The sequence below is a fragment of the Rhinolophus sinicus genome, linkage group LG04 (assembly GCF_036562045.2).
Source record: "Rhinolophus sinicus isolate RSC01 linkage group LG04, ASM3656204v1, whole genome shotgun sequence".
In the NCBI taxonomy this organism is placed as follows: Eukaryota; Metazoa; Chordata; class Mammalia; order Chiroptera; family Rhinolophidae; genus Rhinolophus; species Rhinolophus sinicus.
In genome coordinates, this window is record NC_133754.1 from 64,383,864 (window position 1) to 64,407,992 (window position 24,129).

A 24,129-nucleotide genomic window follows, 5' to 3' on the forward strand; every position below is an offset into this window, starting at 1 on the left:
CTTCACCCATTTCGTGCATGCCCCCCCCCACCATTAATCTGTTCTTTATTTCTTGAGCTTATTGGGTTGTTGTTGTTTGTTTTTTAAATTCCACGTATAAGTGAGATCATACGTTATTTGTCTTTCTCTGCCTGACTTCACATAGCATAATGCCCTCAAGGGCCATCCATGTTGTTGCAAATGGCAAGATACCATTCTTTTTCTTGGCTGAGTAATAGTCCATTGTGTGTGTATTACATTTATATTACATATAAATGTGATATTAAAATATAACATAATATAATATAGTATAATATAATATAATATATTACATTTTGTTTATCCATTCATCCAGAGAAGCTTGGAGGCCCAGAAGCATTTTTAAAAATCAGAACAATTTCTGTCCTTCCTAGTCCAAGTTGGGAGCAATTTCACGATGTACAATTTTAAAACCTTTGTGTGCTTTCTATGTGCAGTCTGATTTAAGTTCACTCCATTGGGCAAAAGCCATACACATAATTTTTTTCAGACAAACTTCTGTCTTCAATTTTAATCGTGGCTACTTTGGGTGTGTCATGCTGCTATGGAAATACCTCTTTATGATTCTTACTGGCTATTTTATTTGGCTGAAAAGATTTGCTAGACACCATCTTAACTCTTTTAGAAGTCTTAACTAAAGATCTGCCAACCTTATCTTGAGGATCTTTTACTCGTTGAGGAGAAGAGAACCAAACCAGTTTTATTTTCCAACATGCTAAGTTTTGATTCCTCTATATTCTCCCTAGTTTCTGCCTATAAAGTTGCCTTTTTTTCTCTTTAGCTTATTTTTTTCTGGCAGTACCTTACAATTTGCAGCTAAAAGATGCAAACTGACATTTTTAGCATTCTGCCTAGAAATCGTTTTATCCAGATATACAAGTTCATTAGTTATGTTTTATATCTTCCAAGTTACTATAGGTGATACTTTCACCAAACATTTTTTTTCTACTACATAAAATGTGTTATTATTTTTCCAGTTTGCTATAGTAGCTTTCTTACTGCTTTTTCAGTTTTTGCCCACCACCTGGTCCCAAGGCCAATGCCACATAGTTTAGATTTTTTTTTTTTTTTAGCAGCAGCCCACTTCTAGATATTAATTTCTGTATCAGTGAGCTACTGCTATGTAACACCCCTCTCTCAGACTCAGTGGTTTAAAAGGGTAAGTATTATTGTTCATGTTCCTGTAAGGCAGATGGGTAGTTCTGCTGTCCCAGACTAGACTTGGGTGATCTGACCTGCTCAGGTGTCTGCACTCAGCTGATGGATTGGTTTTGGCTGACTTGTCTAGGATGACCTCACTCACATATCTTGTAGTCGACTGGCTATTGGCTGGGGCAATAGGGGTGACTGAGTCATTTTCCCTCATTGTCCGGAAGGCCATCATAAAATTGTTCTGTTGGTAGCTGGGCAGGATTCCAATAAAAGGAATGGAAGCATGCAAGGCCTCTTGAGGCCTGGGCTCAGGACTGGCACCCTGTCACTTCGGTCACATTCTATGGCCAAAGCAAGTCACCAAGCCAGCCTGTATTCAGGACTAAGGAAAAAAAACCACCCACTTTTTGATGGGAGCTTCAAAGTCACAATGTAAAAAGAGTGGATACAGAGAGGGATAGAAAATTAGGACCATTTCTGTAATGAATGTTTATAATTAGAGTAACCATTGATTACACAGTTTGGGTCTTTGTTTTTTAACAAAGTCCGTTTTGTTGAATCATAGATTATTAATTAGGGAACATCTAGGAATTATCAGGTCCTATCTGATGTTGTGCATTAATGAATTTTACAACATCCACAATAAGTAGCCATCCAGCTTCTGATATGAAAATTCTAGTGTCAGAGAAACTATTACTCCTCCGTCTTCACACATGTAATTCAGCTGGGTATATATAGCTATACATGAAGCAGTTCCCTCTGAGGGAAATCCAGAAACTATTAAAATGTCTTCCAAAGTGTTATACATTTTGCATTTTCACCAGCAATGAATGTGCTATGTGTTTTAACCATCCTAATAGGTGTGTAGTGGTATCTTGGGTTTGTTTTAATTTACATCTTTTCATTTGCTTATTTGCCATCTGTGTATCTTCTTTGGTGAAGTGGCTGTTCAGGTCTTTACCTCATTTTTTAAATTGGGTTCTTTGCTTTCTTATTGTTGAGTTTTAAGAGTTCTTTGTATACTTTGGATAATAAGCTTTTATTAGGTATGTATTTTGTAAATATTTTATCCCCGTCTGTGGCTTGTAGTTTCATTCATTTGACCTTTATTATCCTTTTAATGTCCATGGGATCAGTAGTGATGGTCCCTCATATCAGAAATATGATATAATTTGTGTCTTCTCACTTTTTTATTGGTTAGCCTAGCTAAGTTTTATCATTTTTGTTGATTTTTTTCCCAAAGAACCAGCTTTTGGTTTCGTTGATTTTCTCTGTTAATTTCCTGCTTTCAATTTTATTGATTTCTGCTCTCATTTTTATTATTTTTTTCTCTTCTGCTTACTTTGGATTTAGTTGCTTCCCTGTCTCTTGTTTCCCACAGTGGAAGCTTAGATTATTGATTTTAGGCTGGCTTCCTACATTCAATGCTATAATTTTCCCTTTAAGCACTGCTTTTACTGCATCCCACAAATTCTGATAGGTTGTGTTTTCATTTAGTTCAAAATATTTTTTGATTTCTCTTGTGAATTATTCTTTGACTCATGTGTTACTTACAGATTTGTTATTTAATCTCCAAATATTTTGGAATATTTTAAAAGAGTCTCAAATGTTTTGGGATATTTCTGTTATTGATTTAATTGGTTTAATTCCATTATGGTCTGAGAGCATATTTTTCCCCCTTTCTTCCCCCTCCCCCCCAATTTGGTTCAAGCTGCTGTTTCTCAGTCTAGTTGTATAGGACACAGCTCCCTGGCCCATGCGTAGCCGGCTGCTCATGATGGCTGCCGGCCTCTCATGGCAGCACACAGCAGCCCTCGGCAGCATTCAATAGTCCACGCCAACCTTGGGCTGCTAATGGTAGCCCAGCTCCAGGGAGAGCAGTTGTTCACAATCGTAGCTGTAGAGGGCGCAGCTCACTGGCCCATGTGGGAATCGAACCAGCAACTTCTGTGTTAGGAACAGGGCGCTCCAAACACCTGAGCCACCAGGCCAGCCCGAGAGCATATTTTGTATGATGTCTATTCTTTGAAATTTGTTAAGGTGTGTGTTATGGCTCATTTTACCTGTCTTTTGATGTACATATGTATGTATGTATATTAGGCATATACTTAGGAGCAGAATTTGTGGGTCATACTGATAGACAGTTTTCCAAAGTGGCTGTAACAATTACACCTCGACCAACAGTGCATAAGAGTTCCATGTACCCACAGCTTTGTTTTGGCTTTGCATTGAAAGTTTTAAAATCTGTAGCCATTTTGGTGGGTGCATAGCAGTATATCATTGTCTTGTTAATTTTCATTTACTGCAAAAGTGCTGTATAACTCTTTGGCCCGCTTTTTATTGGATTCTTTCTTTATTGCATTGTAGGACTTTTTGATATATTCTGGATATGAATTCTTTGTTAGATAAACCTATTGCAAATATCTTCTCCTACTCAGTGGATTTTTTTCATTCTCTTAATAGTGCTTTTGATGAACAGCATTTCTTACTTATCTTGTTAGATAAACCTATTGCAAATATCTTCTCCTACTCAGTGGATTGTTTTTCATTCTCTTAATAGTGCTTTTGATGAACAGCATTTCTTACTTTTAATGCTATCCAATTTATCGGTGTTTTCCTTTGTGTTTGGGATTTTCTAAAATTCGATACCATTATTATCAACTCACTTTTACAGGGAGGTTAACTGAGGTACTTGGCATTGGAGCGCTGTAGGACTAGGACGGTAATGAGGCAGGCCTGGGGCAGCTACCAAGCTCATGTTCCTGCAAGTGTGCCTGGTACTGGCATGACTCTTAGAGTCAGTGCCTCTCAAATTCTGAGCCCTAGATGCCTCATTTGCCCTGACTCTAGTCCCAGCCCTCCTAAGGTCTTGAATTATTTGACCTCCTTCTACACTACGGAAAAATAATTTTAATTGGGTTACTGAATTTGGAACTTAGTAGCTAGAAGTCAGTTTAACTTTGCCAGTAAAAAGAAAGCAAAACAAAACAAAAAAAAACCCTAAATGATCATCCTCAGTCTGCCAAACACTGGGACATGACTAAAGAGACCCAAAACTCTGCTTTCCTTAGAAGGTTCTCAGTTTTCCTGGATAGATACCTTTGAATGTGCTCCAGGTGAGTTTGAAAAGCAGAAAGTCTCCTGTGACTTGCCTCAGAAGAGGGCCTCAGGAGCCTTCCAAGAACTTTCAAAAAGGGTTGTACTGAGCTGCAGGCTGAGGTTCCCTGGAACCGAGATCCCACTTGCTTTTAAATGGGAGTATCAGTGAAAACCTGGATCCAGGATCGCTGGGCCTGGACACACTGAGAATTACCCCGCCTTTCCCAAACCTCCTTTCCGAGTCTTCGCCTGAGCTCCGGGGGCGCAAACTGAAAGTGAAAAACCAGGGCTGCAATGGGCAGAGCGAGTCTCCCTCCCCGTGAAGAGGTGAGTGTGCATCACTGGGTCTTACTTGATTGATAGCTTGGGGGTAGGGTCTTGGTGCCGAGAAACAAACAAAAAAACTTTTCTGTGCCCATGGAAACTGGGACGCAGCCCCCGGGACTCACAGCAGAAGGAAACATCGTCTTTGTGTCCAGAGCGAGTGTGTGAAGGGAAAGACGGAGTTGTGTGCTGAAAAAGAAATCAAGTCTGCTTTGGGAAACCTTGGGCAGTGTTTTCCAGAGCTACTGCCTGAGATTTCAACCTATCTGGCTGCTGGAAAAGCCCCGGTGGGAGGCAGGCAGGCGCCCTTGCAGGAGACCAGGGAGGCACGCAGTTCCTGGCGCCTCGAAATGAAGATGAAATGAAGATTTTCTCGTACCTCCCTGTCCGCCACGATCTTCCCAGCCCCACCAGTTAGAGAACCTAACTCGGCCATTGCGGACTGTGAATTGTTTCCTTCTTCCCCACGTCTTCATTGAGAATCACTTGTTGCTAGAATTGTGTGTTGAAGTCGTGATTCTGACTGTCCAGCTGTAGAGAGCATGGCACCTATAATGGAGAAAATGACCAGGGAGAACCCCAGAACAGCAGGCTTTGGTTATCTATATGCAAAGCCATTTCCTAGGTATTTTTGTATGCGATTAGCGCCCTCATAATAGAACTCATTTTGTGTAAGATACAGAAATAACATTGGTGTAATTTTAAGACTTTTTCTGGGAATCTTTAAATTATTCTTTAATATATAGCAAATGCCACGCAAAATGATGTTTGTTTAACACCACAGCTCCAACAGGCTGCTCTCTCTACACATTGCCACAGATCCTTGAAATAGCAGGGTAGTGTTACGCAAGTGGTGACTTGGATTGTTAATTTCATTGTGGAATGCATTAAATACACTGGCTTGCCACAGTTTTGAATGTGGCAAGTTGGTCTTTAGGACCTCATTCTCCTCTCTTAAGATGAGACACCCTTGAAGCTCATGACCCATCTTGGACTTGCTAGTGATGTCACAGTACAACTAGGGCATTGTTTCCATGGTGGTTAGTTTCCAAATGGAGGGCTTTCAGGTGAGGCCTGGCCATCTGCATTGAATAAGCAGCCCAGGTATTTGTACACTAAAGCAGCAGAGCCACCAATCTAGACAGCACCCTAGCCTCAGTTTTAGAACTGTCTCTTCCCGCCTGCAAGCCAGAGGCCATGGAGCATCAGAGGATCTGTAGGGTCCGGTCCATTTTTGAAATTGTTGTAGTAACTCTTCATCTGCTTGCTGGCTTCCTGCTAGATGGCAGTGTGTAACAGTGAATTAAACACACAATCTCAACTGTTACTGTTTTCATGGCTCATCTTTTATTCAATTTAAAAAAAGTGTAAGTTCAAGTGTTATCTTACACACAGAACATTTTTGAAAAAAACACTCAAACTAGAGTTAACTTTAGGAAATAAAAAACATAGTTTGGACAAACAATAATGATATTCATTTATGTATAAGTATTATTCAGTATGCAGACATTTCTAACCCATATTTAAATGCTGGCTCAGTTCTTAATGTGATATGTAATCTTCAGTTTTGTTCCCTTACCTCATTTAAAAACCCAATTCCTTGTGAACACTTGTATTTGGGGCTTTTTAAAAATACTTTTATGTGGCAGTCTTTTTTTGGGGAGGGTATATATTTTTCTGACCTGGGTATATAGTTTTATTTAGTTTCTAGGTTAAATAGATCCACTAAGTGAGAGTGTATTAATACTGCATACTTTGAGTGCTTCCCTGTGTGTCCAGAATTTAAGAATGGCATCACCTTCAGTTCTGCAATACAAATGTGAAGGTGTTTGGGCTACAACTTCTGCTTCCCCATTAATCACCTGTGTTGCTTCACATGGATTCCAGTACTCCTTTCTCTCTCATTATTCTCTATTTGTCTCACCTGAAATGTGTGCTTGGCTGAAGAGGATGACCTTGCCCGATAGAAATCTGCAACCCAAAGCACTCTTTACATAAAAATAAATGCTCAGCAAAATATGAAGTCCATTAAAAAAGAGTGAGGAACATGTTAACACAAATACATGTTAAAGAAAATTAGGTTAAAGTAGAAACTGCAGAACCATCACACGTTTGTCAGATGCCCAAGGGACAGTCACAACACCAAGAAAGTCTTCTGCAAATTAATAAAATAGGTCAACTTTTTGATGTTCAACAATTATTTTGTGTTAACCCAATAAAGCATTTTTGAAAGTTTACTAAAATCCCCCAGTTTCCTGCTTTCTATCCTTTGTTGTAATGAAAACAAATACACAGTGATATATGTGGCTCTAGATGTTCGGACTTGGCATTGGGGAGTAGTAAGTCTTCCCCAAAGCAGATGGTCTTGAAAGCCTTGGAGAATGGCTAGGATAGTGCAAGAGGTATGGATGGTGTAGGTAGGGACCAGAGCACAGAACAGGAAGCTACACTCCAAGAATAGCAGGAACAAAGGGTATATGTGGTGGAGAGAGGGGGAAGGAAAGCTAGCGAAACAAGGTGGGGGTCCAGGTAGTGTTTTCTCACCTAAAGAGTTTTATCTGTATCTTGAAATCTTTGGGAAACAAAAGATTTTAATCAGAGTAGGGATTTCCAACCTGCATTCCAGAAACAACTCTACAGCTAAGTGGAGAGTGCAAGGGGTCAGACTGGTAGAAACACCAGTTACCAGGCTTTTGGAGAAACCAAGTAGGAATAAATGAGGAGTGTTGATGAGGACAAGTGGAATTGAAAGGCAGTAGGTAAAAAGTGCCTGCAGAGTTGTCCAAACTCCCTGAAACCTTTGCATCAAGCCTATCTCATCACCTGTCTTTCCCAGGACAGCCACTATTTGAGGGGAGTTTTGAGGATTTATACATTATAAACTGAAAACATATGTTGGGAGAGTCAAACCTATTTGAGAAATCATACTTTAGTATGAATAATTTGGTAATTAGATACATTTCTTCTAAAGACTCCAGGGTAGAACCTTAAGCTCAGTTAACTCACCAGTTACTGGGGAAGAGACATGGAAGGAGTCTTCCCTGACCTCTCTTTCCCCTGCCAGTGGGGAGAGGGAGAGAAACGTAGAGACACACAAACTGTCAGCGTTGGAAAACCCCATGCATCACCTAGGGTTGGTTTCTCATTTTCTCACTGAGAGGTGCAGGGCAGAAATCACCTTAGTCCCATTTCTGAGACCCTTAACCTATACTTTGGACTGGCCGTGCATGGCTGCAATTTGAGGCTGGCATCCTCAGGCTGCTAATTCACTTTAAAATATTCAGTCTCTCTTCTGTCCATTTTAATTGAAAATAAAGTGGAGAAATCTGAAATTATTTTGGGGTGAAAGTGTTCCTGGTTTTGACGGACTAGCACTTGCAGGAGTATGAGATAGTCATGCTCAGTGCCATACCCCTCTCCGGGCAGCAGATGGCCAGCCCCAGGCAGTGCTTACCAGCTGCACAATGCGTTTTAGGAGCTCAGCTCCAAGGTCAAAAGGGTTGGTTAGTGAGAATCCATTTCACATGTTATCTGCCATGCTTATCTGAACAAACACACATTGCCGTCCTGGAAAGGAGTGTTTTGGGGCAACCTCCCCTGTTGGAGGACTCTGAGATTCACCCTTCAGGCAGTGATGAAACAGAAGGGAGTTGCATTGGTGCTTGGTGGCCTTCACGGAGCTCTCTGCAAGCCCATCTGTCCCACCAGTCGGGGTACTGCTGACTTAATGACAAGCTCTTGGGTGAATTATTACCATATATTAGATTGTATAGGTTGATGTGCCCTGAGGTCTGGTTGATGGATGCATGCTATCAATCATAATACCATCTACCCTAGCTGGTTCTGTTATTTAGTGGTGAGTATTTAACCACAGTTGGTCCCTGAGACCCCACTGTACTTCTGGCTTTGGGAATATAACCTCAGTTGATATTCTTTGGATGGAAGGGAATTTGTAACCTTAAATTCTATCATAGTATGTACAGCCATGTAAAGACTTTAATAGTTCCTAGGAAAGGCCTAAGCTATGTGGTAGCTGTAAAAATATTCCAAAGAATGTCCTCACACACATTCTCCATCTTTTGTTTCCCTGTATACCTGACTCTTTTGTACACGTAACAAGCTGTCACAGTTTTCCCCATCTCTTTCCTTTCTGCTGAGCTTGGAGTCAGGTAGGGTTTCCAGGCGGGAATTCCCGCCCATTCTCAGGAATTTTTTTTCCGCTTTCCTGTTCCTGAATCCTGAGATATAAACTGTTTTCTGTTCTCCATGATGAATTGTTTCCACAAAGTGATGGCCGATACTACTAGTCACCTGGGTTCAAGGAGCTGATTTTCCTGATTTCCTGACCAATTTTTCTTGGGATTCAGGAATGGAAAAGCAAAAAAAATCCCCGAGAACAGGCGGGAATTCCCACCTGGAAACCCTAGTGATAAATAGGAAAAATGTCTAAGAGATTTTGTGAGTAGTACATTTATTTCCCATTGTGGGGATTACTGGATTCAAGGAGCCAATTTCCCTGATTTCCCGGCCAACTTTTCGCAGAATTCGGGAATGGGAAAGTGAAAAAAATTCCTGAGTACGGGAGGGAATTCCTGCCTGGAAACCCTTGCAGGTGACATGATTCCTAGACCCAGTTCAACCTTTAAAAACTATGGTCTTGGACAGATCACTTAAACTCACAGGGACTCGATTTCCTTATTTGTGGGAACTGATAATTATAACTTACCCACTTTACAAAATGACTATCAATAAATTGAGGGGAGTGATATATCTAAAAATCTTTTAAAAAATGATCTCGTTAAACAAACAAAAAAAGATATAATTTTATACTCATTTAAGGTGGTAATATTATTTCATTACCTAATCTGGCTTACATTAATTATGTGAGTAGCTATAATAAATTGCTTTTGCATATAAAGTGACAATTTGATAATCTTTCTATTGTGAAAGGGAAATAATGGTAGTTAACATTTAGTGTTTACTATGAAGAAACTGAGGCTAAGAGAGATTTAGTAGCTTGTCCAAATGTATGTTATATGTAAATGACAGAGCCAGGAACCCTAAGTGCTAGCCCCATGTTTTGTGTAGCTAATAGCTACTAGGGTCTACTGAGTAGAAGGAAAGATGCTTTTCAGGTTCTTACAGATTTCTGTGACTTTTTTCTCTGGTATACCAGCCGACAGAACTATTCTACACACTTTTTTTTCTTTTGCTTTCTTTGATTCAGACAGATAACCTGAGTGTTAGCATTATCTGGTGGGAATTTTATAGTCTTATTGTTAAATATAAAAGAATGTAAACTTGTTAAATATAAACTTCAGAGTCTGACTAGTTTCTCATTTTAATATCTATCAAAATTATGGTCTTGGGCAAATTACTTCCTTCAAATTCAGTTTTGTCACCCTTAAAAGTGAGGATAGTAATTACTCTGAAGTTTATTCATTTTTTTTTATATTTTACAGTAAGACTATAAAATTCCCATCAGATAATGCTAACACTCAGGTTATCTGCCTGAATCAAAGAAAGGGGAAAACAAAACAAAACAAAATGTGTAGAATAGCTACTTCATGGAGTAGTTGTGAGGACTGAAAGCTCATGCATGCTGAGTATTTAGGAAAAGTCTTGCTCATAACAGGTCACTCAACAAATATTAGTGATCTCCTTTTCTTTGGCAAAGTATTTCTCCTTTTCACGTTCCAATTGATTGGGCAGCAACATACTTTATATGAATTCAACTTTATTTTTCCACTTAAAGGTATAATAAAAATTATAATAATATTTAAAAATAACATAGTAAATAGTTATTGGATATTTATGTGCCAGACTCTGAAATAAACGTTTTGTCAATCTTATACAATTCTCATAAGTACTCTAATTAGGTACCATTATTATCTACGTTTTGGAAATTTAGTTATGGGATAGGTTAAAACAGCTGGGGAGCTGAGATACGAATCCCTGCAGACTGAGTCTATAGCTCATTCCCTTAGTCACTGTGGATTGTGGTAATTCCATGGATGAAAGAAAAATGCACTTTTGGCGATTTCTGAGACCAAGACTCATTTCATAGGTGAGGGGGAAAAAGTATTCTGGACTTAAAAGTAAATTAAGGTACATCTGTACCTTAAAGGGAGCACACTTTTAAAACCAAAGTTTTTAACCAGAATTCTACATCATTTTTATATTTCTAGCTATATATTTAATTCTGTATCTGAGAGAGAAACAATCAGACCTTAGAATCACATCTCTGGAATCCTTGAAAGCAGTGCTGTACAGGCTGGAGGAAGTTTGACCTTTGATCTGTGCTGGATTCCACAGTGTCCTTTACCCAAGACACTTGACTTCATAGAACCCTGGGAACAAAAGGCATTTTATGGGACTTAGTTCATTTAAAAAACGTTTTGAAAAGATTCTGCATTTCAGATAGATGAAAATCTTATTTCAAAACTTCCAGTGTCATATTGCCCGCACAACCCACTGCTTTATTACGTTCGTCATACAAGACTAAGGAAATAAATCAATAATCAGAATTCCTTATGTTGTGGCTGAAGTTGTTTTTCTTGGGTGGAGTTGGGGCCAGTTAATCGTTACCTATTTTTTATCAAAACCTGAAATTTTTATTTTCCTGATTTTTACAGGAGTGGGTGGATAGTCCTGGTAATTTCTATTCCATTTCTCTACTCCGTTGAAACCTAGATTGAAGGAAGTGTAAATGACTTCTGGAATGCAGCCTTTTAGTGGCAGAGAAAATTAAGTGGAAACAGAATTTCAGACTCGAGACCCGATTGTAGGCCTGTCACTCTCCTTCAATGGGCTGTATGATCTTGAGCAAGTCACTCCAATTCTCTGGGTTTGGTTTTCTTATCTATGAGTGAGGTATTTGGACTCCATGATTTCTAAGGTTCCTTTTAGTTGTCAAATTTTGGGTTTCTACAGGATAACCCTGAAAGACTACATTTATTTAATCTGCACTATGGCTAAAAGATTATTCGTTTGTTACAGAGTTTTTTGATGTCTTCTGGTCTGAAGAATCGCCAGCAGCTCTGATGATAGCTTAAGAAGGCTGCATGCTGTTCCCACTCAATGCCAAGCCAGGCCCACTCGAAACCTCGGATCTCAGTCCTTCATGGAGACCAGGGCCCAGCAGGAATGGCAGTGGAGGAAATTGGCACCCAGATGGTCCCTCCACGTGAGATTGTCTCAGGCTATGGGCTGACTGGAGAACACCTGGTAGCCAGGCTAGCCCTCTGTCAGTCACCCAGGGCAGAGCAGCACGATGCGGGCTCAGAGGAGGAAGCTTTGGGCATCTTGCCTGTGCATCACAGCTACCATCTTTCTGCTTGTCACACTCCAGGTACCAAGAATTTGGGTTGTGTAGTGTTGATTCCTGGGCCTTTGCCACCACTCCTGCCCCACCCTCTTCTCTCCAAGTGCTTTATGTTTTGCTTTATCTTTCAGGATCAGGGTTTTCTGTCTAAGGTACTAGAAATACTTTGTGTTTTAACAGATGAAACTAGTTTTAGTGAGTGGGTGTGTCAGGTACAAACAAAATCAGTGAGCTGGGGGTTCAGTTTGTGACTCTTGTAGGGTCCTGGTTTTAGAGGAAAGAACAGCTCAGTTTGTCTTATGGGGTCAAAATTTGATGGCTTCCTCAAAGTCCCCTATTGTAATCACTTTTGAAAAGTGGCATTCTTAAGAAAGCCTATTCTGAGAACAAGACAGTCTGTTCTGCATAACACAACATCAGCATTTATAAATTTGTCATTCTTGACATACAAGTATGCTGCTTGACCAAGGATTGTGTCATGGTGAATGAACTGAAAGATTTCTTTAGTCCTCCCACTTACTTCACTTAGTTGGTTATTCTGAACTTCATTTGCTGATTTCAATTTAAAGTAAAAATTACACATGGAGAGTAAAAGTACAAATATGAATTCATATATGTTTAGCAACCATTCAAGGACCAGCTGTCCATTTCAAACTCCAAAGGACTTAAAGATTATTTGTGGATGTTAGTAGTTCAGGTGTGGGGCTGATGGAAACGGAGGTGTTTTCTGGGCTGTTTCACTTTAGGGGAGCTCCCTTCTTGATTAGGATTGAATGAGATAATGCTTATAAGAGCACTTTGGCCAATAGCTGGGCGCAGTATTCTGCCACCCGCTGCCAAATAAGGATTCCACTCAGAGGAAACACTTGCCTCCTTTTTTTGTCTGTCTTGGAGCTACTAGGACCTGCCTGAGCAGAAGAGGCTGGAGTTTTCTGCTTCTTTCTATGGGAAGTTATGAGAAAACTTTGATCTTATTAGATATTTACTTTAGCACTTTCTCCAGTGATGAGGAATGCCCGTGTCTAAGCTAAGAGTCTTACTTTTGATGTCAGACTAAGTTGCCATGTTTTTGGTATGCATATCATATCATTTCTAAGCTTCCAGAGTGTGAGAGGAGGTATAATTACTGGAGTTAAACATTTGTCTGAGTCTTAGTTTCAGTTTGCCACTAATAATATGGTTTGGGGTATTTCCCAGTTCTCACTGATACATTGAATGCTTCAATGTTCAGAGTTGTGGCATTTAAAACACTCTAGATGAAAATATATAATGCCTATGTATTTAGGACCATTTCTGATTTTACTGGTTTGTAGGCAAGGCAGATGAAATAATTTGCCACATAAGCAGCATAAAGGAAGGGTACATTTAAAAAAAAAATCATGTCTTGTATCCTGTATTAGTTTGCTAGGGCTGCCATAGTAAAGTACCACTCTGTGGCTTAAACAACACAAATTTATTTTCTTTTTGTTGTGGAGGCTAGAAGTCCAAGATCAAGGGCCTTGAGCAAGCAGGGTTGTTTCTTCTGAGGCCTCTCTCCTTGGCTTGTGGATGGCCGTCTCTGCCCTCTGTCTGCATATGGTCTTCCTTCTGTACTTGTCTGTGTCCTAATCTCCTCTTTTTAATAAGGACACCAGTCATATTGAATGACCTTATCTTAACTTATGACCTTATTTTAACTTAATTACCTCTTTGAAGAACCGATCTCCTAACTCAGTCATATTCTGAGGCATGGGGGGTTAGGGCTTCAACAGATGGATTTTGGGGGGAACACAGCTCAGCCTATAAAAGATCTTCTAACATAATTAATAAATAATCTAAACACGAAAATGTTATGTTGACATGCAGTTAAGCTACAACATTGTAGTTCTCTGGAGGAAATCATTCATCTGAGATACTGTTTTCTACTCACATTTAACTATATTTTGTATATACTACCTGTAAATTCTTTGGAGATATATGTGTGTGTGTATATATTTAATTTTTAATTGCACAAATAGTTCATTGATACATTTGGAGTATTTTGAAGCAAATCCAGTTTTGCTTGGATATTATTTCACTTGGATTTACTTTAGTATGATTCTCTGATGATAGGAACTTTTAAAAATTTAGTATAACCATATTATTATTGTCACACTTAACAAAATTAATAATTACTCAGCATCATCTATAGCCTAGGCCATGTTAAATTTTCCTTGATTATCTCAAAAAAGTCTTTTATAATGGGTTAGTTTAAATCTGGAATAAACAAATCCCACACATTGCATTTAGTTGGTGTGTTGCAAGTTTTTTTTTTTCTTTTCTATAAAAGTTGCTTTTGCCTTACCTTTTATTCCATGTCATGGATTTGTTGAAGAAACTAGGTCATTTGTGCTTTTGAATTTCTCAGATTTTGGATTTGGTTGATTTTATCCTCATAGATTTCTATAATATGTTCCTTTATCCCCCCATATTTCCTACCACCTGACAGTGATATCTAAGGCTAACTATTTTTTTTTTAAAAGCTGTTTGGCAGAAAACTCTGTCCTAAAGCAGTCCTTATTATTTGGAAATGAGCTTATATCTCACATAACAGACATTGATTAGAAATGTGGAGCAAAATCTCTCTTTGAAGTTATATCCCATGGTTTTTTAAAAGCCTGTCTTTAAAGTTGTTGGATGTACATTTGCAGAGAAGGTTGGGTGAAAGGATGGTGTTTGGCTACACGTCAACTCCATTCCATCAAGCTTCTGGGGAAAAGCCACATTATTATGGTATCATAAAAATGTTGAGAAAGCTATTGGCATGGGTTCGTTAAACTTGAGTTTTCAGTGATTGTTTTACTGTTCTAATGCTGACTTTGGTGTCACAGGTAATTCATGATTTTTTAAAGCTAATATCATTCTTTATTCCTTTTGGAATACTACTTGGTTTTCACTCAGTGGTTAATATTTTTTTGGCCATTGGATCCCTCAGAGAATCCAGTGCAAGTCATCGACCCTCCCCAGGGAGCTACAGTCTTTATATTGCAATAGTGACCAGTGGCCCTATTCTGACACCAGGGGTAACAAGCATGTAAAGAAGGCACCACCCGTGACTGCTAAGAGAGGGCATCACAGGTCACGTCCTCTGTTGACTGGTGGAGGAGTTAATACATAAATATGTGTCTTCCTATACCTACTTTAATTGTTGTATAGTCTGACTACTGATGTTTTAGTTATGTATGAAACAGACCAGCCCCTTTTATACTGCTTTCTCTAACATATTTTTATAATGCCAATTCAATATCAAACCTTAAAGTTTGATGAAAAGGCAGCACTTTTGGAGAACAACTGCCCCTTTCATTCCACTCTGCCCACCCTGCCTGTCAGGTTACTGTTACTGATGGCTTAGTTGTCCAGTGATCCAGACTATCCTGAAATAAATAAAAACTTGTTTTTATGTAGGAGGGAGCCCAGTACTCATAGTCTGCTTCACCATCTTGATTTCATAGTGGACATTGTTAAAAATAGAAGACCCATGTTACAACTCCTTTAATTATAATAAAAAGAAACCGTTTGGTAATTCATAACCCATTTTCACTACAATGTAATCTCTAGGAATAGCCAGGTAATATCCCTGACTCACAGGTTTCATTAAGAGACAAAACTATTTCTGGATAATATACATGCATATGAAACGGAGGAGAAATGTATCTCTTACGTGTGTAGCAGAGTTAGGCACCCTTGTTGGTAGGTATTTTGGAGGCTTTGTCCATGCTTAATCCCTGGAACCTGTATTACCTTACATGGCTAAAGGGACTTTATAGATGGGGTAAGGTGACACACTTTGGGATGAGGAGATTATCCTAAATTACCCCTGTGGTCCCAATGAGAACCCTGCCTGCCTATAGTTGGAGGTGAGACGACAGAAGGAAGGTCAGAGAGATGCAACATTGCTGGCTTTGAAGATGGAGGAAGGGGGCCACAAGTCAAAACTTGTGGTTGGCTCTAGAAGATAGAAAAGCAAGGAAACGATCCCCTTCACTGCCCCCAGAATCCCCAGAAAGGAACATAGTCTTGCTGATACCTTGATTTTAGCCCAGTGAGACTGGTTTCAGGCTTCTGACCTCCAGAACTCTATGATAATAAACATGTATTGTTTTAAATTGCTAAGCATGTGGTAATTTGTTGCAGCAGCGTAGAAACCTAATAAGAGACTAAATCATCAAGATGAATGGGAGGTGTGCAAGAGGAAATTAAACAGTCTGACTCTAGTAATTGTCTTCTCTTAGGTAGTGGTGGAGCTGGGAAAATTGGAAAGGAAGAAGTTTAAAAATTCCAATTTACAAGATGGACGTGCAAAAATATTGGAAGAGCCTACACATCTCTATCCATTCCCTAAGAAAGAAGCACTGACCCTGAATAGGAAAACAAAATTGGACACTGATAAGTACCCCATTATGCTCTGGTGGTCCCCACTGCCTGGGGAAAGTGGAAAGCTGGGCCAGTGTGGAGCAGATGCCTGTTTCTTCACCATCAACCGGACCTACCTACGTCATCACATGACAAAAGCCTTCCTCTTCTATGGTGAGTAGGGCTTTTGCTTTGCTCCCTTTGCTTGCTGACATCCTTCTCTAAAGCTGAGGTACTGCTTCCCGCCCGAGGAAGAGATGGTAGAGCTCCTCTTGAAAACACTTTGGTGTGTCTGATTTCCTTTGTATTTGCTCTCTGAAAGCCCCGAGCATTTGGAAAATATGATAAATACATGTAAATAAGCCTTGTCCAACGTAGAGGTGGTTGGCTGGGCCACGTGGTGTTAATGGAGGAGAAGACATTTCAAATCACCTTTTCACAACTGGGTCCTGTGCTCACTGAATTTGGTATTCGGGGAATTGGGTATTGATTATATTGCTGATACCAATTCAGAATGTCACGTGATGATTGCCAGGGGATTTTAATTACTATAACAGGTGTTTAATTGGGCATAAGCTAAGCACAATGATCTTTTTTTCATTAGTTAAAAACAAAAAGATTGTTCAGCATCAGCTTTTAACAGCAAATTGGTGTTCGTGTGTGTGTGTGTGTGTGTGTGTGTCAGTATAGTATTGGCTTTGGAGAGGCAGGACTGAGACTAGGGTGTAGAGTTGAGTCATTCTTGGTATTCTACTTAGCAACTTAAATACAGCAGAAAATGGGTTCAGCAGGAACCAGGAATCATGTTGTATGCTGTGCAGTTGCACAGGGGTACAGAGCAATGGGCACCAGTGTCCTGGGTTAAGTAAAGAGCCAGGGAAATTCCAGGTCCTTAAAAATCCAGATAGAGTGGACTCCACGTCCTCCCTGAAGATCTGCTAATGTCCCCAGCCACTTGTTTTCCACCTACACTTACAAAAGGGAATAAGCTTAGGCTGTTTACATAGGGCCAGGCTGGTGGCTGATTGGTCCTGAGGGGAGAGAGTAGTGTCAGATGCTTATTTTGAACATCATTGGATTACAAGTCCCACTGAAGGTGTAATGTAATGTATGGAATTGTATCATGATACCTTTCTAAAATCCAAAGAATTCTGAATTCTGGAACATAAAGCTCTGAGAGTTTTCATAAGGGATTATGATTCTCTAGTTGTGTTTTGAGATGAACAAAATTAAATGTATGAGTTTAGTTTCCCAAACTTTAACAGAACCTCCTAGAAACTGTGTATTTCAGTTTTACACAGAAAGTACAGATAATATTATGGGTACTTAATGTACACTATGCCATAGCTTAAGAAATAAAATACTATAAGTATAATTTAAAACCTCTATGAGCCCTTTCCTGACCCATTCCATTACCTTTCCTCCTGCTCCAGAGGGAATCAGGATTCTGAAGTTGGTGTGTGTATGTGTGTGTGTGTGTGTGTGTGTGTGTGTGTATACATACTACACAATAACATAAATAATATATAATATTATTTTGTATGTTCTAAAAATTATGTAATTAGTATAATATGTTAACTTTCTGTCACTTGTTTTTTCTCCTACATGGTTTTTGAGGTTTATCAATGTTGGTTACTTGTAGCTCCAGTTCATCCATTTTCATTGTTGTATAGTATTCCATGATATTTATATATCACACTTCATTTAACCGTTTTCCTCTCTTTGGACACTTAGGCTATTTAAAGCACCTTACTTATGACAAACAGTGCTACAACAAACAATGCACGTACATGTGTGAGATTTTGTGAGGTTTCATATCCGACAGGGGAATTACTCAGTATGTATTTATGTTTACTAGCTATTACCAAACCAATATCCAAAGTGGTTATATCATTGTCACTGTCTTTTAAACATTTAAAACTTTTTAACATGTTATACATGCACATATAGCTCCTGTATTTCCAAATAGTGTACTTAGATTGTTACTTCTTGATTTGTCAGTTTTAGACATTATATATGTAAGGTGTGTATATATATATACATATATATGAATATATGTGTGTATATATGTGTGTGTGTGTATATATATATATATATATATATATATATATATATATATAGTACTCATCTTACTATGGAAAATGAGTATTTAACTGTCCTTCCTCACCTCTGCACCCCCGACATGCTCGATTTCTCATCCCATATCTTTCCAGAAAGTCATATTATTTAAGATGGATTAATGTTCAGTGTTTACTTCAGTACGTAGTCACCATGAACCAAGATTACTTGTAGTATACTAAGAATACTTTTCCCACACAGTTTGTTGTTTTCCCTGAAGTAGAATCAGGTATTATTTTTCCTTGTCATCAACATTTTTATTTAATTTGTATGTGCTAGAATATAAATACATAACAATATGCCCTTTCTTATCATGGGTAATCTTTTGTATAACTAAAATCTGTAGCCAATATTTCACAGAACAAAAGAAAACTACATCTGTAAATTATCAGAAAAACAACAAGAATATAGGAAAATAATACATTTTTATATAAATTGTATAGGATAGTTACAATGCAAATCCATTATTTTCCTCTCTATCTCAATTTTACAAAATAAAGTTAACATGCTAAGAAGGCATAAACACTGTGGCCCTTTCAAAAGACAGTGGTCAAAGACCAAATGTTATCTTGATGTCATACATTGTTCTTAGTTCTTAACTGGAGTTGAGCTTCCTTTCATAGTCTTCTTTAGGTGGTGGTAGTTTGGCAAGATTTCCATCAGGAAATCCAGTTGCAGTGTCTGGGGCTGTGGTCGCTCAGTCTGAACCCGACGAAGACAATCTACACCATAGATCACTGTATTCTCAGGAATGACTTCAAACGTATTTAGGTTGTGAAAGCCCAGTGATACAACCACTGGTCCATATTACATTTCTGCCTATGTATGCTTTTGATTCAATCCCAAGCCTATTTTCATGGCTTGGGAATAACACCCAACTTCAAGCACATTATTTGTGCCAATGATCATAGGTTTGGGTTCTGGATCTTCAGCATCAGGGGTGATATTATTAGGGTGGGCATTTATGATAAGCGCCTGTTCTTCTATTAGGTCACCTTCACCGATCACTATTGGCCCGGCTTCCACAATAATTCGTGCTTTAGGGTGGATCACTGTCCTTGGTCCTATGGTTACATCACCTCTGATTTCACTTTCTATACATACAACTGCTCCAGGAGCAATCTTCGTACTCTTTTGACTCTTCTCTGCCATGGTTTGTCCCAGGTCTCCAATGGGAGCTGAGATCGATACCAAGAATCAGATATTCTTAAAGAAATGTCTCCCAGAGATTCCTGACTTGCTCCAGTTGAGAGCAGTCATCCTTTTTGTCTGGTGCACAGCTGCTGTCCTGGCTCTCCATCATTCTGGGGTTTCCCTGTGCCTCACTCTTGTGTTGCATTTTCTGTTTCTTCAATGCCTTGTCTTCCTCTTTCTTGGTTTATGTCTTTATTTCTAATGTTCTGAGAAAGGTTCAGGGAAGGTAAGTTTTTAGAGACTTTGTATTTGTAAAAATGTATTCATTTTACCTTTACCTTCATTGATTGTTTAGCTCAGCATAGGATTCCAGGTTGGAAATTCTTTTCTTACTGAATTTTAAAGATATTTTCCCACTGTCTTTCAGCTTCCAGTATTACTTATGGGGAATCCAAAGCTATTTTGATTCCCCATCCTTTGTGTGGTGTGCATTTTATGTTCTTCTCTCCTTCTCTGGAAAAATACAGAAACTTCTCTTTTTCACCAGTTTGCAAATTCAGTAATGATTACTTTGGTGTGGGTCTTTTTCCTTTTATTAAGGTGGGCACTTAAAATTTGGTTGTCAGGAAGTCTATAAAGCAGTATTTAGTTTAGTGACTTTTCCAGGACTCACAGTTCTACAGGTTCACACACTTAATTTTATTAGTACAGTAAGACTCAGTTTTTCTCTCAGTGGTGGACTTGCCTCCAACCAAATTCCCAGAGGACTGATGCGTCAACTAGAATGTTTCTGGTTTGATTTTCCTACTTCAGATTTTGTTACTCTCCAGCTCCTTAATCACCAGTGACTCTTACTGAGAACTGAACATACGCCATTTTTATTATCCTGGCAGTCAAGGCTCTGTGTAATCTGACTCAACCTACCTCCTAAATTTAACTCCTGTGATCCTGTCAACTAAATCCTATGTTTAAAAATCAAACTAGAATAGTGACCATTTTAGGCATGAGCCACAAATGTTCCTAACTTAGCACCATGGTTTATTTTGTTTTTATGTCCTAGAGTGTTCTTTTCATATTGATCCTGTCAAAATGATCTACTGAATACCTACCATTTGTTTGGCAATGTGGATAGTGTCTTATGTCAGATTGTGATCTGGACGCAAAGATATTACCCAGCTATAATGCAGGGCTACATGGTATATATACTATAAGAGAAATGTCAATAAATCTTGTAGGATTTCAAGGAAAGGAGAGAGCACATATGAATGGAGGGATCAGGAAAGGCTTCATAAGACATTCCTTCGTAAAAGAGGAGAAATTTGAAGTGGGTCTTGAGGGATAATGGAATTGGATTATGTTGGGATTGAAGAACAGTTCAGTATGAAGAACGGCATGAATGGGGGCATGAAGGTAGAAAATTATGGGTAATATCTGAGCTACAGCAAGGCCATGACACAGTTTTGTGTAAGAGAGAGATATCATTCAAGAACCTTGACTGTTGGCTTAAGATTTTGCATCAAATTAGGCGATGGTTATCAAGGAGCCGCTAAAAGTGGAAAGATCTTTTAAAAAACAACTTAAATATAACACGTGTGATCCATCCTGATTCCCCCCATTAGATGCAGCCTCTCTCCTGTAAATGTTCACAGGGCATTTTATATCTCTTTTATGTCATTTAATTGAATATCTACTATATGCCAGGCACAATGCCAGTTACAGGTAAATAAGGTAACTATGGCATTTGGTGTTGTCCTATTTGATCTTCTCTCCCCTAGTAGAGTATAAAGTTCTTGAAGATAGGGCAACATCCATCATCTTAGTACCTCCCCACTCCCTATATCTGCATAGTGCCTTGTACACAGTAATAGTAGAACTAATATAATATTAACACATTAATACTAAAAGCTGTGTTTTATATTTTTTAGTTGTTCTTAAATATCGCATTTTAGGCCAATGTTCATTATATGCACTTTTTTTTACATAGCCTTGCAACCTTAAGAAGCTTATGCTTGTTCTCCGAAGCAGGAACTTCTGGTGTGGGGGCAGAAGCACAGGCTGTTGGTGAATTACCTGTACCATGTAACCTTTCAGGAAATGTCACAGAGTAGGAGGTACACCGTCTAGTCTGACACACTACTTCCCTCCTTTTATGCAGCAATTGTTCATCCATCGGCAATGTTATGACTTGCTTAGACTTTTCCCGGATATGATAACCTGAAAAATACATTGAATTTGCTTAGAAAAAAAATACTAATTAAGTCTACAATTAAATTTTTTTTAAAGGTTTTATTGGGGAAGGGGAGCAGGACTTTTTTTTTTTTTTAATTGGGGAACAGTGTGTACTTCCAGGACTTTTTTCCAAGTCAAGTTGTTGTCCTTTCAATCTTAGTTGTGGAGGGTGCCATTCAGTTTCAAGTTATTGTCCTTTCAGTCTTAGTTGTGGAGGGTGCAGCTCAGCTCCAGGTCCAGTTCCAGTTGCTATGCAGGGGGCACAGCCCACCATCCCTTGCGGGAGTCGAACTGGCAACCTAGTGGTTGAGAGGACACGCTCCAACCAACTGAGCCATCTGGGAGCTCAGCAGCAGCTCAGCTCAAGGTGCCGTGTTCAACCCTAGTTGCAGGGGGTGGAGCCCACCATCCCTTGCGGGACTTGAGGAATTGAACCGACAACCTTGTGGTTGAGAGCCCACTGGCCCATGTGGGAATTGAACCGGCAGCCTTCGGAGTCAGGAGGATGGAGCTCTAACTGCCTGAGCTACCGGGCCAGCCCTACAATTAATTTTTATTCAAAAGAAAATTAGGAAAAATGAGTATGTGTAGCTACTCAGGAAATATTCATTGACACTTAGAGACATAAAGGACCCTAGAGAGAGTCTAAACTCCTCTTTGTAAAGGTGAGAAGATTGAAGCTCAGGAAGGTTAGGGATGTGCCAAGATTGCATAGGAGCTCGCAGCATAGTTGGACTGAGAACCAGGGTGGCCTGATACCTGATCCAGCACTCTCTCGCTTATACCCTATTTGAATGTACACTTATGAGTATAATTATACCTGGATATTTGGATTTTGGAAATGCTTAAGGTGCATGGTTTTTAGCTGATTGAATTAGAAATTCAGTTCATTAATAAGGTCTGTTGAGCAAAATAGAGTGAAGACAACACACTTCTTTCTGAGGGTTCCAAATTCTAATTAAGTAGGTCACTTGAAACTGCAAATGGGACTCTGGTGCAGCAGGATTGAAAAAAGAAAAGGCAGGGAAAATGTTTCAGGCGTCAAAAGCTGACCTAATTAAGGGAAATGAAAACTCGAAGGAGTATGTGACCTCAAAGCTTTTATAAACCAGAATATTTTACAGTTTGTTTCCTTTGTGACCTTTCTTTTTCTTCTTCCTAGAGATGATTCATTTACTTAATATAAACACATCTGGAGTTAATAGTTAAAGACTTTCACTAGTGAAATACAACAAATGCTGTGCTGGTTTTAGCCAATTGTGAAATGTAAGGCTTTAGCTACATAAACAGTTCTCTGAAAAATTAAACCGTCACAAGTGAATAAATTATCTTTTAAACCAAAAGTCCATAGAGTTACAGAAGTTAGTCTTAGAAACTATCGCTGTAATGATTTCAAAACACAACTCTGTTTGTAAACAGTCCTCTTGAAATGGTCTTTCATGAAGGAGACCTTGATGAGAATTGTAGTGAGGGTAGGAACTGCTGTGTTAGGTGAGCTTCTAAGCAAAAGTTTTAGTAAATATAGGCTCAAGGAGAAAAAGAACAAAGTAAGCTACTGAAATATTGTACTTCCTCAGGAATATGAATGTTAGCACAGCTTGATGAAGTCTGGAGGTTACAAAGAGAAAGAACGTCGGGCTGGTCTTCCTCAAGAGAGGACTAACTGCAGTCCGGCTATGAGGATTGTTAACGACTGGGTCCCACGTGATTGGTGGGAGTCCTGGTACCTCCACCCTTGGAGCAGGCTCCTTGCTCCCCCTACCCAAGCATTTTCTTGAATGTGATGATCTCATTTGCTTTTTCAAAACAACTTCATAGGTAGGAATTTTATCTATTTTGATGAAGAGGAAACTAAGGCACAGAGTTACAGGCACCCACTTATGCGGGTGGTGGGAACCAGAACTTTCTCGTAATGGCAGAGTGTGAGATAATATAGTCCAAATTACATTTCCAACCTTAGAGAAGACTTAAAGGAATAATCAGAAATGGGTAGTATCATTCTAGAAGACTTCTTGAAGGACATAAGTTAACAAGGAAGGTTTTGAGAAAAGAAGTGTGGATGCAAGAGGAGAGTGTGGAGAGATGCGTGCACAGAAGTATTGAACAAAGCAACAGAAATCAGCGTTACTCTGTGGCCTGACATGTTAATGAGCAAGGAGTTCTGGTTTTAGAAAGATCTCCTGAGTAATAAAGATACACACCGTCTGTGGATTACCAGTTCTCAGAGACTTGTCATAAAATACGTTTAGAGCAAATGCTAGCAAACAGTAGATACTTCCTTCATTTCAGAGGACACGTTAGGACTTCTCAGTGTCTTAGTGTAATCACATAGGAGTGGGAGCCCAGCTGTTCAGACAAGG

The 24,129-nt window shown here is 39.1% G+C and overlaps 1 protein-coding gene and 1 pseudogene across 3 annotated transcripts in view; one reads left to right on the plus strand and one right to left on the minus strand.

Moving 5' to 3' along the window:
* Positions 1–24,129, plus strand: part of POFUT3 (protein O-fucosyltransferase 3) — a 75,508-nt gene that overhangs the window by 1,468 nt on the left and 49,911 nt on the right. Inside the window, exons 1-3 of one of the 3 annotated variants that reach the window (XM_019743189.2) lie at positions 4,484–4,596; positions 11,593–11,944; positions 16,168–16,462. In XM_019743189.2, the coding sequence (XP_019598748.2) occupies positions 11,867–11,944; positions 16,168–16,462 (373 nt within the window). In that variant the 5' untranslated portion in view covers positions 4,484–4,596; positions 11,593–11,866. Of the gene's footprint in view, positions 1–4,480; positions 4,597–11,592; positions 11,945–16,167; positions 16,463–24,129 lie in introns of those variants that run through there. The other 2 variants (XM_019743190.2, XM_074329676.1) reach the window with 2 other exon arrangements.
* On the minus strand, positions 18,920–19,558 carry LOC109453460 (dynactin subunit 6; annotated as a pseudogene).